Source organism: Gorilla gorilla, chromosome 6, assembly GCF_029281585.2.
Source record: "Gorilla gorilla gorilla isolate KB3781 chromosome 6, NHGRI_mGorGor1-v2.1_pri, whole genome shotgun sequence".
Taxonomy (NCBI): domain Eukaryota; kingdom Metazoa; phylum Chordata; class Mammalia; order Primates; family Hominidae; genus Gorilla; species Gorilla gorilla.
Genome location: NC_073230.2, coordinates 162,600,337 through 162,615,079, shown reverse-complemented (window position 1 = coordinate 162,615,079; position 14,743 = coordinate 162,600,337). Strand labels below are relative to the sequence as shown.

Genomic DNA, 14,743 nt, shown 5'->3' with positions numbered 1-14,743 from the left:
GTCAGGCTGGTCTCAAATTCCTGACCTCAGGTGATCCACACGCCTTGGCCTCCCAAAGTGCTGGAATTATAGGCGTGAGCCACCGCGCCAGGCGGGTAGAGTCTTAATCCCTTAGAAGATAAGTGGCCTGGGAAGCAATGAATAACACCTGTATTACACAGATGTCCAATAGGCAGTTGATGAATAGGTTAAGTAAGGAATGTTGCATCACTACAAAAGCCTACATAGGATGGAAGAAGATATTAAAAGTTGCTTTATTGTTTTTATTTTTTCATATCATGTTGCTCTTTATGATTTCTCAGGCTTTTGACCATTGTAAAGGGGAAGTAAAGCTTCAGAGTTCCTGTACTGCAGGGAATTAGAATCTATTCTCCGTGGTTACAAATTAACAGAGGTAAACATAGAAAATGTTACGTAATAACTGTCTATTAAAACCCTATAGGGCCCTTGAGTTGCAAAGGATTACAGTTATCATGTGGGGAAGCGGAAAATGTTTTTTACACTGACTTTAGTCTGCATATTTCTATGACTGCAGGACATGTAACTAGAAGAGTAAGCAATAAGTCCCATTATCTTTGGCAAGCCTTTCCTACCTAAACCACACTGACCACTCTTTCCCCTGACCAACCAAAATGCTACAATTTGGATTTATTCCTTTTCAGTGTCCCTGGGTATTTTATTCTGTTGTTTTCTGCCTTGTTTGTGCACACATGGACTCACTAATAAAAATAATAGTTTCTTGGTTATTTTTAAAGGAATAATAGCAAGGAGTCCAATGCTTATGAAGTATAGAAATAGTATTCAGCATTGGATAAATAGATACGTGGGTTGAAGGAAGCATGGATCGACGCTTGCTGAATAAAAGATTGAATAGTATTCAATATTTATACATTTTTAGTTTGAAAACATTTCTTGATTTTATTAGCTTTTGACCATAAGTGATACACACGTAACTGTGTAGCACAATTTCCTCAGTCAAAAAAAAGGGGAGATAAATACTTACCTATTTACCTCAGTGGCTGTTGCAAGATGAAATAAGGTGACATTCATGAAAAAGTTTGGAAAAGTGGAAGCACGGAGAAAGAAATGTCAAATTGTTGACACGCTTTTCATTTCATAGTGTCTTCCAGTCTTCAGACCTCAAATAATTCATGTCAGGTATGCAGAGTATGGGTTTGTCTTAGTTATACTTAACTTATTCAATATATTCAGCATAAAATTTAGCCTAATTTAAAATTTCTCATACATTTTAGGCCCATTTTATTTTAAAGTCATGATTTCTAAAATCAAAAGGTATGTACTAACAAATTTTCCCAGAGACTTTCACTTCTAGTCAAAACAGAGAAACAGGAAATGGATGAATCCTCCTGCCCGAAACAAATAAATCTTGTACAAACATAAGAAACAACATATTTCGAGACACTGGATATCAAAGAAAGCGAAGGAGGACACTGATTTCTGATAGATGGGGAGTAAATGAGGAGAGTCCCATTTATCCCGAGCTTACTGCCTTAGAGAGTTTTCAGACTAAAGCGGATGACGGACAACCTAGGTGGGGCCCAGGAGACTCTGAGCTAAACAGATGGAGCTGAGAGTCTGGGGAGAACAAGGCAGCTACAGTTTGCGCTAAAGGGTCTGAAAGAGGAGCGAGCAACACGGAAAGAGAGCTTTGGAGATCTGCTGAGGGCCCCCTGAAAATTAGCTGAATACAGAACAGGGCACGCATGAGAGAAACTCTCCAGGGTTGGGGAAAGAATAACCTGGAAGGATTGGAGGCAGTGGTGCCCTGACACTCACACAGGACAGAAAATAGTACCTGCTCAGATAAGCCACTCTCAAACAATCTCATGATTCGTGGACATTTCATAGAATATGCAAAACGGCCCTATTTTTGTAGTGGGGATAATTAGCCCTAAAACTGAGCATAGGGATAATTATAATCATAGTTAATTATAATTAATATTACATTTCCACCCAGTAAATCTTTAAAGCTAGATCTGAAGGAATCAGATTACTTCCAGGGGCCTTAACTGAGTACCAGAAAAATAGCTCTGAAGTAGGTTTAGGAATATTCGAATATCCAGCATGTACAAGATAAAATTCACAATATCTGGCATCCAATCAAAAATTACCAGGCTTGCAGAGAAGCAAAACAACACAAATCTCATTCAAGGATGGCATTTGATCAATTGAAATTGACCCAGAGCTGATGCAACTTTTAACATTAGTGGACGTGGACATTAAAACAATTATTACAGCTGAATTCCATATGTGCAAAATGTTCAATGAGGACATGGACAACATTAACAAGACCCAAATCGAAATCCTAGAGAGGAAATGGATACTGCGCACAACAAAAAATACACTGGGTGGGATTCACAACAAACTAGTGATTGCAGAAGGAAATATTAATGAACTTGAAGACATAAGAATAAAAATAATCCAAAATAAAACCCAGGGAAAAGATAAATTTAAAAATGAACAAAGCATCATTGAGATATGTTAAAACTTCGAGCAGCCTAATATACATGCACTTGAAACCCCTGACAGAGAACACACTCACACACATACAGAGAGAGAGAGAGAGAAATACAGAAACAGAGAGAGAGAGAGAGAGAGAGAGAGACAGAAACAGAGAGAGAGAGAAACAGAGAGAGCAGAGACAGAAAGAGAGAGAGAGAGAGAGAAGTGGAAGCAGGGAAATATTTGCAGAAATAGTGCCCCCAGATTTCCAAATTTGATGAAAAGGATAAACTCATAGATACTTAAAAAGCACTTGCCTAACTCAAAGGCATTTTATGTTTTCTTCTAGAATTTTTCTAGTTTTAGATTGAACATTTTTATTTATGATCCATTTCGAGTTAATATTTTCATATGGTGTTAGGATATATCAAAGTTCTTTTTTTCACATATGGTTATCCACATTGCAAGCATCTTCAAAAGTCATTGTTGGCTGGGCATGGTGGCTCACAGCTGTAACCCCAGCACTTCGGAGGCCAAGGCAGGCAGTTCACCTGAAGATAGGAGTTTGAGACCAGCCTTGCCAACATGGTGAAACCCCACCTCTACTAAAAATACACACACACACACACACACACAAAATTAGCTGGGCGTGGTGGTGCATGCCTGTAGTCCCAGCTACTAGAGAGGCTGAGACAGTTTCAGGATCGCTTGAGCCCAGGAGGTGGAGGTTGCAGTGGGCCGAGATTGGGCCACTGCACTCCAGCCTGGGTGACAGAGCGAGACAGGGTCTCAAAAAAAAAAAAAAAAAAAAAAGATTTATGTATAGACTACATATCCCTATAGACTGGAAGAAACTTTGCAAATATATAGCCGATAAAGACATTTATGAAAAACTCTCAACTCAGTAGAAACCAAGTAACCCAATCAAAAATATGTCAGGGATTTTCAGAAACCCTTTCACCAAGAGGATATGTGGATGGAAATAAGCATGTGTAAAATGCTTAACATCATCCGCCATTGCAAAATACAAATTTAAACTGCACCAATATGCCACTAAACACTTATTTAAATGGCTCATATTGAAGACTGATTATTTTGAGCGTGGGCAAGGATTTGGGGGAACTGGAAGCCTCAGAAGCTGCAGGTAGAAATATACAATTCTAAAATGACTCTGGAAAATAATTTAACAGTTTCTTAAAAAGTTGAACATATGCCTACTGTATGATCTAGCTGTTCCACTCTTAGGTATTTACCCTACCTAAGTGAAGTGTAAGCATATGTCCATATAAAAACTTGTACATAAATGTTTATAAAAGCTTTTTTGGTAATAGCCCAAAATTTGAAGTAACACTGATGTCCATCAACATGTGAATAGATACACAAACCACGGTATAGGCATACAATCAAGTATTACTTGGCAACAAATAAATAACTCTTGATACATGCTGCAACATGAATAAATGTCAACATAATTATACTTAGTGAAAGTTGTCAGACTATAAAAGACCACCTACTTTAATAATTCCATTATCTAAAATGTTAGAAAATGGAAAGTAATATATAGTAACAGAAAAAAAAGATTGGTTTTCCTTACGGCTGGAAAAAGGTAGTGGAATTGTTAGGGAGAAACAGATCACAAAGGAGCATGAGGCACCTTCTGGGAATGGCACATATGCTCATTGCCTTGACCGTGGCGTTTTCACGGGTATGCACATGTGCACACGTCAATACTTATTAAACCGTACATTCTAAATATGCACAGTCAACTATACCTCAATGTACTTATTAAACATGGTATCCAGTGTTTGTAATATCTTTTTCAAGAACAAAAGAGGTAATAATCTTCTTTTGTCCTTCAAGACACCGTCTCTTGACTTAGCTGACTTCAATAATTTATAACTTTATGCAATGAGTTTAGTACTTACTCACTAAATATGACAAACACCAATTAAGAGTCCCTGAAAAGACTAGCCTAGCAACTATAAGGCACCCTTTCCCTAAAGGACTTGCTGGAGGTCATAATTTTTACACTGAAGTCTAAAGGACATCTACTGGCCTAGGTTCTCCATTAAGTATGTTTTACTATGGGATAGTTTTTGATATCTATGCCAATGGATGCCTTAATAATAGCAAACACTCTGCCTATGGTTCTTTCTTTCTTCTTTACATTTTTTGAGACAACATCTCACTCTGTCACCCAGGCTGGAGTGCAGTGGCACGATCTTGGCTCACTGCAACCTCTACCTCCTGGGTTCAAGCGATTCTCCTGCCTCAGCCTCCAGAGTAGTTGGGACTACAGGCATGCACCACTGTGCCTGGCTAATTTTTGTATTTTAGTAGAGATGGGGTTTCGCCATGTTGGCCAAGCTCATCTTGAACTCGTGGACTCAAATGATCCACCTACCTCGGCCTCCCAAAGTGCTAGGATTACCTGTGTGAACCACCGTGCCCGGCCCATGGTTCTTTCTAGGCTTGGAATATTGTAAAGTTGGAGCTTGACGTGACCCTGAAGGCTGGTTGAATGTCCTTAGCTTTCACACAGGTGAACAAAGGCCCAGAGAGTGGTGCCCACCCACCTGACACAAAACAGGTGCCCCACTCAACCAATGCTAAGATCGAGTCTACTGATTCCCTGTTTCCCTCCTTCCACTCTACCTCAGTAAACCATCCGCCACTGGACGAGCTTTTCTGTATGAAGTCACACAGTTAAGAAGCTTCCACGAGGCCCCAGTGAATTGTCAGCTTTTTTGGTTTATGAAAAACAAAATGAAAAATATGAACTTGTTCTGCTGTGCGCACATTTTGTCAGATGTAATTTTAAAATGTCTCATAATGCCTAAATGCCTTATGATCTCTTAATATTGCATTTGAAATTTTCATAAAAAGGAAGATACAGACACTGAAAGAACACACACATTATGTCTCCACAATAGGAAAATAATACAAACTTTCTAAAGCCCTAAAGATGAGGGAGGGCATGCACAAGAAATTACGTAACTTCCTCCATCTCCTTTGACTAAATCCGTATTGCTGGGACTGTAATAAAAATATTAGATTTGAGGGTCCCATAAAATTCCAATCACTCTATTTCCTTCATGAGGTACAAGGTGTAAGATAATTGAAATACTGCATTTGAGGTATAGCTTTTGACTTAAAAAAAAATCCAACAAATAAAACCAGAAAAAACAATTACTACTCATTTACTGCCCTCTATTCCTGGAAACTTAACTTATGTATGAGCTTAGATTCATTTTATGTATTTTACTGATAAAATGAGGACAATTAAAATTTTAAAAATCAATAAAATGTAAAGCCAAAATAACATAAATAGATTTCCAGTAATATCCTGGAAGTCATAAAAGTAATTTATGTTCTATCCATTATATTAAACTTTCTGAAATACTTGGGGATGATTTAAGTTTTGGGTGATAAAAAGAATTTATTTATTTATATTTACACGGGTACTCTTTCTTATTTCTTCCAGAAATTACCAATTAGACAACTAAGCTTCCTTTTCAGAATGAAGAGCAATGGTGGATAAGAAAAGCTATGAACTAGACATGCCCTTGCTAACAGTAAGTGTTAGTGAAGTGTCCTTCAGGCTGACTCACTAACCTTCATGATGCCCAAGTGTCTATCAGACGTGGCCCTTCACTGCGTGCTCAGATGGAGAAGATGGACCACAAAGCAGCCTCGTATAACGGAATGTGCCAAAACCTAGAATCAGGCAGTGGGGGTTTGAGCCCTGGCTCTCTCATTAACTGTGTTTTGTTGGATCTCAGTTTTTTGAAATGAGAGGACTAAATGAAATTACCTCTAAAGTTAGATCCTAATTTTAAATATGTTATATTAGGGATGAAAGATTCTCCAGCATAGGAGGAACTAGACACTATGCGGAAAACGACGGATACCAATGGTCAGGATGAGGGAACCTGGGAATTCAGAAAGAACTACAGGCTCAGGAACAGGGAGGTGTAGGGATCAGAGTAAGTGGGAGGGTCTGATTCAAGTCCAAAATCAAGCTGGAGAATGGTACCTGCAACCATGAGTTATTAAAAAAAAATCCCTTCTTAGCAGGACTCTGGTTCTGTGATATACTCATGTCCATAGATGGTGGTTCTGAAGCCAAGTGTGTGAGAAAAGAAAAGGGGCAGGAAAAGGACCTGCTGTTATGGCAGCAACTGGTGAAACGCCATAAGCCTTGCATGAGTTTGCCGTGTCCCATAGCATGTGAGTCAGTGGCTGATCTAATCATTTAGAGGCAGGGCTTCCTACAGAAAGAGAAGAGAAAATAAAAAAGAGACTGAGTGAAGGTCAATAACAAAGCTTCACAGAGATATAAAGTCTTGAAGAGGACTCACTTGGAAAGTGGAAAGCACAGAAAGGGAATCAGTGCTAAAATCCAGGAGGGAAATTCTTTAAGCCATGAAGAGGAGGAGGAGGCTGCTCAATTCCTAAGCAGGATAGACTGAGGAAAAGTTTGGAAATAGGGTGAAATGCCCCAGGAGGGGGAAGTTCTATGGATCTAAACCAAAAGGGGCAGGAAAGAATAGAAAAGGAGACAGGAGGTATTTTGGCAAAGGGAGAGCATTAAAGTAGGTTTTGCTTCTTATGAGAAGACAAAAAAGGGAGGGCATGAAAACCTTCAGATTTTTCAGATTTGACAAGTGATAGTTTATCAAAATGTGAGTTTTGGAAAATGTAACACTGGGAAAATGAAAGAAGAGTAGAGAAAGAACTGACAGAAAATAAAAAAGAGACTGAGTGAAGGTCAACAAGAAAGCTTCACAAAGATTTAAAGTCTTGAAGAGGACTCACTTGGAAAGTGAAAAGGGATTCCAGAATTAAGAAAACTAGGCAGGCTCCAAATCTCTAGTTGTCCCCTGAGTCATGCAGGTGCTGAATGGGCTACAAGAGGATAAAAGAACAAAACTTGTGTTTGAGTTGCCATCCAACTTAAGTGTTCATTAAAATGAAAAACGAATCATCAGAGAAACAAAACAGAATGCAGAGTTTCCACAACATGCATGATGCCCAAGATAAAATTCAAAATCACTCAACATACAAGGACATTTTAAACTGTGGTCCAATTTCGAGAAGAAAATACAGTCAACACAGACCAATTCTAAGAAGGCTCAGATGTTAGAATTATCATACAAGAGTTTTAAAGTGAATATTATAAGAAGACTCCTCATTTATTAAACAGCAAAGATACTCACGATGAATTAAAAAAAACAATCCAAGCAGAAAATAGAAATTATGGAGAAAGAACTAAGTGGACATTTTAGTATTTGAAAATGCAATATCCGGAGCTAAGCACACAAACCACAGAATGCAGAACACAGAGGAGAGACTCATTAAATGTGAAGATGGAGCCAAGAAATTAAATCTGAAAAGGAGAGAGAAAAGTATCTTGGAAAAATGATGAGCCTCAGAGACCTGTAAAGCAATATAAGCTGTATAAAACATACATAATTGTCATCTCAACAAATTAAGAATAGGACCAAAAAAAAGTTCGACAAGATAATGGCCACCAAATTCCCAAAGATGGTGCATTTAAAGATTCAAGGTGATCTTTGCACCCACTACGGTAATAAATATGAAGAAAATCATGCCTAGGCACATAGTATTGAAATATTGAAAACCAAAGAAAAATCTTAAATGCAGACAAAGAAAAATAATACAGTACATACAGGGAACTATGAATCAAATGACTTCACTTCTCAGTAGAAAAAACTCATTCTAGAACTCAGTGGAATGCCATCTTTAAAGTGCTGAAAAAGAAGTAAAAATCCTGTCAACTCAGAATTTTACATCCAGGAAAATATATCCTTTAAGGATGAAATCAAAGTAAAAATGTAGGTGGGATTCATGAGTAGCATTTCACACACACACAAAAATGCATTTCTATTGAATCAAAATGGTTTTAGTTGATTAATCCTTTTTTTTAATGTCCTAAAAGGAAAATGACAGACATACAAGCTTTGCTATCCCTGTCCTTGTGGTAAAATAAACACTAGAAGTAGAAGGTAAGAAGGCTATTAAATTTCCACAAAGTATAATACCTAGAGCTGGCAAAAGTCAGCAAACTCCTGTGGGTAGAGGCTGACACTCTTCATGGGTCATAAGCAACTTCAAAATGCAAACGCTTCATCAGCTTTTTCACAGCATGAAAACCCTGAGAAGAAACACCAACATTTTACTAATTCATTGGTAGAATACGATGTTCCTCACCAGAAAATGGTGCCAAATGATGAATAAGGATTGGCTTCTTGCCACATTCTAGGCGCGCAAATGGGTAAACAGGAGATATTACGATTATTAATCACTGCACTCATCAGAGAGGCACCAAGTGAGTCCTTGATCCTGAAGGGATTTCGCTAGTTGAGTTCAGATTGAAATCCACAGAGCCAAAGTTTTGCAACTACTCTTCATTGCAAAGAATCCGTTGAGGTTCATGGACTAATAATTCATCCCTTTTGGCTTTGGAGACAAAGGTGGAATGAGAACGAAAACTAGAATGTTAAATATCCACCTTCACAAATAGAAAGCAGAGACTTTTGATCTCCACCCTCAGACAAAATGACTACTCTTTAAGTATGTTTCTGAATTGAGAGTTTTTTCGGACCTGGTGGAGCTAGATTCCTTGTTGGCAAAAATGGCTAGGAAAGGAATCTTACAAGCTGGAAAAAGTGCTCATGGAATCTGTTATATTGATCCTAATTATCAAATGGTGTAAATGCTATATGCATTTGTAGGCCACAATATATAATCTGTATATTGTGTAATATATATACAATTGTCATCCCAAGAAAGAATAAAATGTAAAAATATTTTTGAAAATAATGGTACAAAATCCCCAAATACGGTGAAAGAATTAAAGATTCAAGATGCTTAGTGAACTCCTAGCAGGATAAATATAAAAGAACCCATGGCTAGTCACATACAAGTCACCAAACATGGAAAATCAAAGATAAGGAGATACTCTTGAAAGCAGAGAAAAGAGAAAACAGATATGAAATATAAACAATTACAACATCAGATAGAGCGAAGAATTTTAGATAAAATGGGGTCTCAAATTATAATATAAGTAATACAAAGAATTATTTCCAGGACCTATATCCATGCTTGATGTGAAGCTTTGTCATGTAATAAATGCTTACTATATGCAAACTGTTTCATGGGGATTTTCTTAACAATTATATGAGATAATGCATACATTATATTCCCCTTTTCCAGATGTGTAAAAATAAATTAAATTATGTCCTGCATTTGTTACTTTCTACTTGTGTGATTTTTTTCTGGGGTTGGGGGGCGGGGTGAGGGTTAGAGATGCCATCTTACTGTGTTGCCGAGACTGGATTCCAACTTCAATGATCTTCTCACACTAGCCTCCTGAGTAGATAGGACCTCAGGCACACACCACCATGCCATGCCCAGCTCTATTTGAGTGATCTTTACCAAGTTACCATTTGTCTCACTGCGAAGCCCATACTCTAACAATTATCCCATCCTACTCATACCCTCTGGGACCTGCTCCTGAGGAGCTGTGTGCCTATGAGAGGCGACCATGTAAAAAGAGGCTGTTGGCCGGGCACGGTGGCTCACGCCTGTAATCCCAGCAATTTGGGAGGCCCAGGTGGGTGGATTGCTTTAGGCCAGGAGTTTGAGACCAGCCTGACCAACATGGCAAACCCCATCTCTACTAAAAATACAAAAATTACCTGGGTGTGGTGGTGCGCATCTGTAATCCTAGCTACTTAGGAGACTGAGGCAGGAGAATCGCTTGAACCTGGGAGGTGGAGGATGCAGTGAGCCAAGATCATGCCACTGCACTCTAGCCTGGCAACAGAGCGAGACTCGGTCTCAAAAAAAAAAAAAAAAAGAGGCTGTGGTACAAATATTTATGAAGCACATGCCCCCCCTTAATAAAAAGGGTTTTAAAGTGAAGTTGCCTTGTCCTCCCTGATTTGGGTGCTCAAAGGTAAAGTAATGCCTCATCTTGTATGGCAGGTCCTGCTGCGAGCCCCACACATGGATTAGTTCATTGAATCCTCATGAAACTCTTACCATGAAGGTCCTATAAAACTTAGGCATGGAGGTTAAGCAACTTATCCAAAATGACACTGGTACCTTAGGATCCCAAAGTCCAAGCTTTGGACAGCTATGTCTGCTGCTTCCAGAGACTGAAGCACTGATAATACTTCTCTTGATGTCTAACGTAATACATACTGATACAAGGAAATTTCCCTTTCAGAAAACCTCTAAGCAAAGAAACTCAATCCAAACCTTTGCTTTCTCTTCAAACCTGAGGCTGAAAGGAGAGGCCCTACTTTGGCTGGAGTTAACTACTCAACTGGGTGTCCTTACTTTCTGCTCAGAAGGTGAGTGCCATCTTACAAAGCTAAAGTTGAACAGTCTTATGTTGGTCGTTTACATCTTCTGTAAAACTTAAGTTTGTATTCTTTGCTCAAGAATGAATACCACTTACAAGTTTCCAGGAGCCAATTCCAGAGGACTATCACTTCAGGAGGTTTCCTCTCAGGACCAGTGGCTCCTGCCTTTACTGGGGCCAACAGTGTGGTGGATTACCCTGTGATCCTCAGCAGCTGTTAGCAGGTGGTCAGGTGCCCCCATGCTCAGGAGAAAGGAGGCTGCAACAAGGACCTCTTCTTTCCAAATTCTAGGGCTTCAATAGGCAAGAATGAACCTAGCAATAAATAACACATCTAAAAGAAGGCTAACACATCTAAAAGGTGAATAACCATCTAAAAGAGACAACCAATGTTGCTCAAGAAATATCTGCACAAGAACAAATGATAAGAATTTGCCAAATGTAAATTGCTACACCAGTAATCAGTAAATGAATGAGACCAAACAAAAGTGAGTCCAGCTGGAATATTTTCCTAAGAGGCTGATGCCTTTCCTTCCACCAAAGTCGTATATGCTATATATACGATGGAAAAACAACTGTTCCAAAACATCTATTAAACTGACATTGTTGAGTTTTATATTTTATTGGAAAAATACTGTGACCTAAATGTCACATGGTCCATCCAGCACTTCCCAGTGTTGACTGTTGACTCCTGCTACCAGCTCATCCCTCATCAACTACAGAACTTTCACCAACACGTCACCTCCAACCATTTCAGTCTCTCATGTTATCGCACCACAGCAACCTACAAGACAAACTCCAAAGCTACAAACTTTACAGGCAAACAACAACTTAAGTGTGTTCTTCTTTGAGAAAAGGAACTGAATATTTTTTTTCCTTCTAGCTAATGGATTTCACCATCATCTCACTTTAGGCCATCAAAGATTTTAAAGAACGAAGGATAGGGTATGACTAGAACGGCATGTTGGACAGTGAAGGCAATGTCTAAGTTCATATTGGGGCTCTCCGTTCTCATATTATTGGAACTTAATAGGGGTTTACCATGTTTATTAAGTGGATGATTGATGACTATTGAATTAATATGATTCATTGGAGCAAGTATTTGTTGGACACCTGATAGGTATGTAAGGTGATCCCTAACTCATGATTAACAGGTTTCCTAGTACCTTTTAAATTGTTGGTGTGCGTTCCAATACTTTCCAGAAAGTTTTATTGGTGGCAATACTCTACAGTCCAATTCTTCCAAGAAGCCACTTTAATACTGGAGCCAAAGACATTTCTTAAAGAAAATTCCTGAATGATCTTCTGAACTCCACAGATGTCTCTACTATATTATCACTGATGGGTGAAACTTTATTTTTAACTGAAAAATTTTATATCAACTACTCTGTATTAAAATACATTTCCTGTAGATATTAAGTAATGTAAATGTGAAACATATAACTACTCAAATCATAGTGAGAACAGAGATCAGAGAAATGACTTGCTGATTCAAATATTTCATCATGATCTGATAGAAGAAAATGCTTGATATTACTTACTCAGTTGAATAAAAGCATTCAACCCTAAATCCTCATCTTACATAACTCAAACAGAACAAGAATTCCTTTATCTGCCAAGTGAATCCAATATCATTACTCACTTCAACTCCGAACAAGTAGATAGTGTTTGGAGTTGATATTGTGGGCTAATACATGCCCCAAACCCCAACAAGTAGATTTTAATGGGAATATTTTTCCAATAAGAGCTAATAAACATATATGCCCTTACATAAAGTGTACACACAAAAATAGGTGTCGAAAATAAGATGACAGAGTAAAGCATAAATTCAGTCTGCATATCAAGGACTAAGCTCCACAGTGCTCGCCTTTTTTCGGTTTAAAAAAATATATAAATATTCGAAAATATTTTAAAGTTCATTGTTACATACATTGCTGTGCGGCTTCCCTATGTAACCCGGGTAAGGAATTTCCTCGCTAATTCATCACAACCTAAGCGGAATGGCAGACAGGTGAGGCGTATCGAGCATGGCCAAGGGTGGCCGGGCCCCACAGGATCCGTGCGAAATCCGGAACCTCGCTGGCGATCTGGGTTTTTTGCACGTGGGAGTAAACGTTTCCCAAGTCCCTCACACTCTGGGCTGCTAGTGAGGTTCTGCCAGAATTCCTTAGGCAGCCGCCCACTCCCCTTTCTCTCAACGTCACTAATTTCCTGGAAATAATTCCAGGCACGCATCGCTCCATTAAAGTTAATGAAGCACGTGTCCGTGACAGCAGCCAGCGCCAGCGCCCGCGGGAGAGCCCCGCGCGCGCTTCCCGGGAAAGAGCTCCTCTGCAAGCTCTGGCCCAGGGGGGTCTGATTGTGAAAGGGGGAGGGGCTCTGCCTCCCGACGCCGACCTCTTCTCCCGAAAGCCTCGCAATCATGGGAAACAGCTGCACCTGCCAGCCCAGCCGCAAAGCAGGGTAGGATCTCCAGCCCCAGGGTGGCCGGCGGGAGCGGATGCACGGGCAGAGCCCTGCTGCTGGCCGCGGGTCTACAAAACAGCACACGTTCTCTCAACCCCCGCGATCCGCCAACCATCCTCAGTCACCGACCCCTGCAAGGGATGCAGAGGCACCAGCGGCTGCTCACACTCCCTCCACAGACCTGCCGGAGTCTCCACTCGCCTGCCAACTGTAGCCTCCATCTGCGCCCCACGCCCCCGCACAAGCCCCCTCCGTCGCGGCTCCCTTACCTTGTGGCCTTTCCCCGGGGGACACCTGACGCTATTGGAGACTCCTGCGGTTTGATTCATGTCCAAAGGAAGTTGAGGGGCCCAGATTCTCTACCTTCAAAACTTCCTAGGCGCGTGGAGGGTGGCGACAGAGGTGCGCGCCTCGGGGGAGACGCGAGGTGGGTCCTCCTTCTGCAGCCGAGTCTGGGCGAGCGCGAGGGGAGCCTCCACGCTGCAGGCTTCTGTGCAGGGGCGGTAAAATCCGCAGCCCAGAGCTGGAGAAGGAGAAGCAGCTGCTGGGACCCCGGAGGGAAGCCGGGCCGGCGCCAGCGGCTCCGAGGGCGCTCTGCCCAGTGCTGCCTCCCCGGGAAACAGTTCAGGACGCTCAAGACCAGAAGCGGGAGCAAACCCAAAAGGAGCTCCAAGGAGGTGTGTGTGGGGAGAGCCAGGGGGACGCAGGACTAGGCTCTTTCCTGCGCAAGGGGGGGGGAAACCCGCGAAAGCCAGGGAGTCGCGCGCACTCACGCCCTGGCGCCACCAGGGCAGAGCCACCGCTGCAAGGAGCCCACGGGTGCGCGCTCCGCTCCAGGGCGGATCTTTCCACACCCCCCTCACCCTCAAAAGCTCAGGCTGGAGCGGTCATCAGTGCGGACTCCGGCACCCCACCCACCCAGCAGGGGTTAAGGAGGGACTGGCGCCCACTCTTGCCTACAGCTCCTGCGCAGGGCTTCAGCCGCCAAATCTTCCCGGGATGGTCGGGAGGTGGCATAAGAGGTTTTGCCAGGAACCACTGCACAGGCGAAAGAGAGACAGTGGAGTGGGCGGAGGAGGAGCTGGGACGGCACCCGTGCTCGTTAGCACAGGCTGCACGAGCTACAGCGGAGGGATGCGCGCACTCTGTCAGTTGGGCAGGCGCTGCGCGCGGAGGCCCCGGTTCGTTAGCACAGGCTGCACGAGCTACAGCGGAGGGATGCGAGCGCTCTGTCAGTTGGGCAGGCGCTGCGCGCGGAGGCCCGGTCGGTGTGCCATTGGTTGGCGGCCCAATTGGCTTGACCAGGGCGGTATTTGGGGAAGGGCAACAGAGTACATCCATTCCTTTCTGCAACAGAAGTCTCTGCAGCTTCCCAAGAGTTTTTTTTTTTCTTTCTTTTTCTTCGTTTCCTTCTTTTTC

The 14,743-nt window shown here is 41.5% G+C and overlaps 1 protein-coding gene across 1 annotated transcript in view; it reads right to left on the bottom strand.

Annotated features, from left to right (window-relative positions):
- DPP6 (dipeptidyl peptidase like 6) overlaps positions 1–14,490 on the bottom strand; it is a 1,146,878-nt gene extending 1,132,388 nt beyond the window's left edge. Inside the window, exons 1-2 of the mRNA XM_063708874.1 lie at positions 14,281–14,490; positions 13,594–13,847 (exon numbers count right to left, since the gene is read on the bottom strand). Coding sequence (XP_063564944.1) covers positions 13,594–13,653 — 60 coding nt within the window. The 5' untranslated portion in view covers positions 13,654–13,847; positions 14,281–14,490. The remainder of the gene's footprint in view (positions 1–13,593; positions 13,848–14,280) is intronic.
- Between the last annotated feature and the right edge of the window lie 253 nt (positions 14,491–14,743).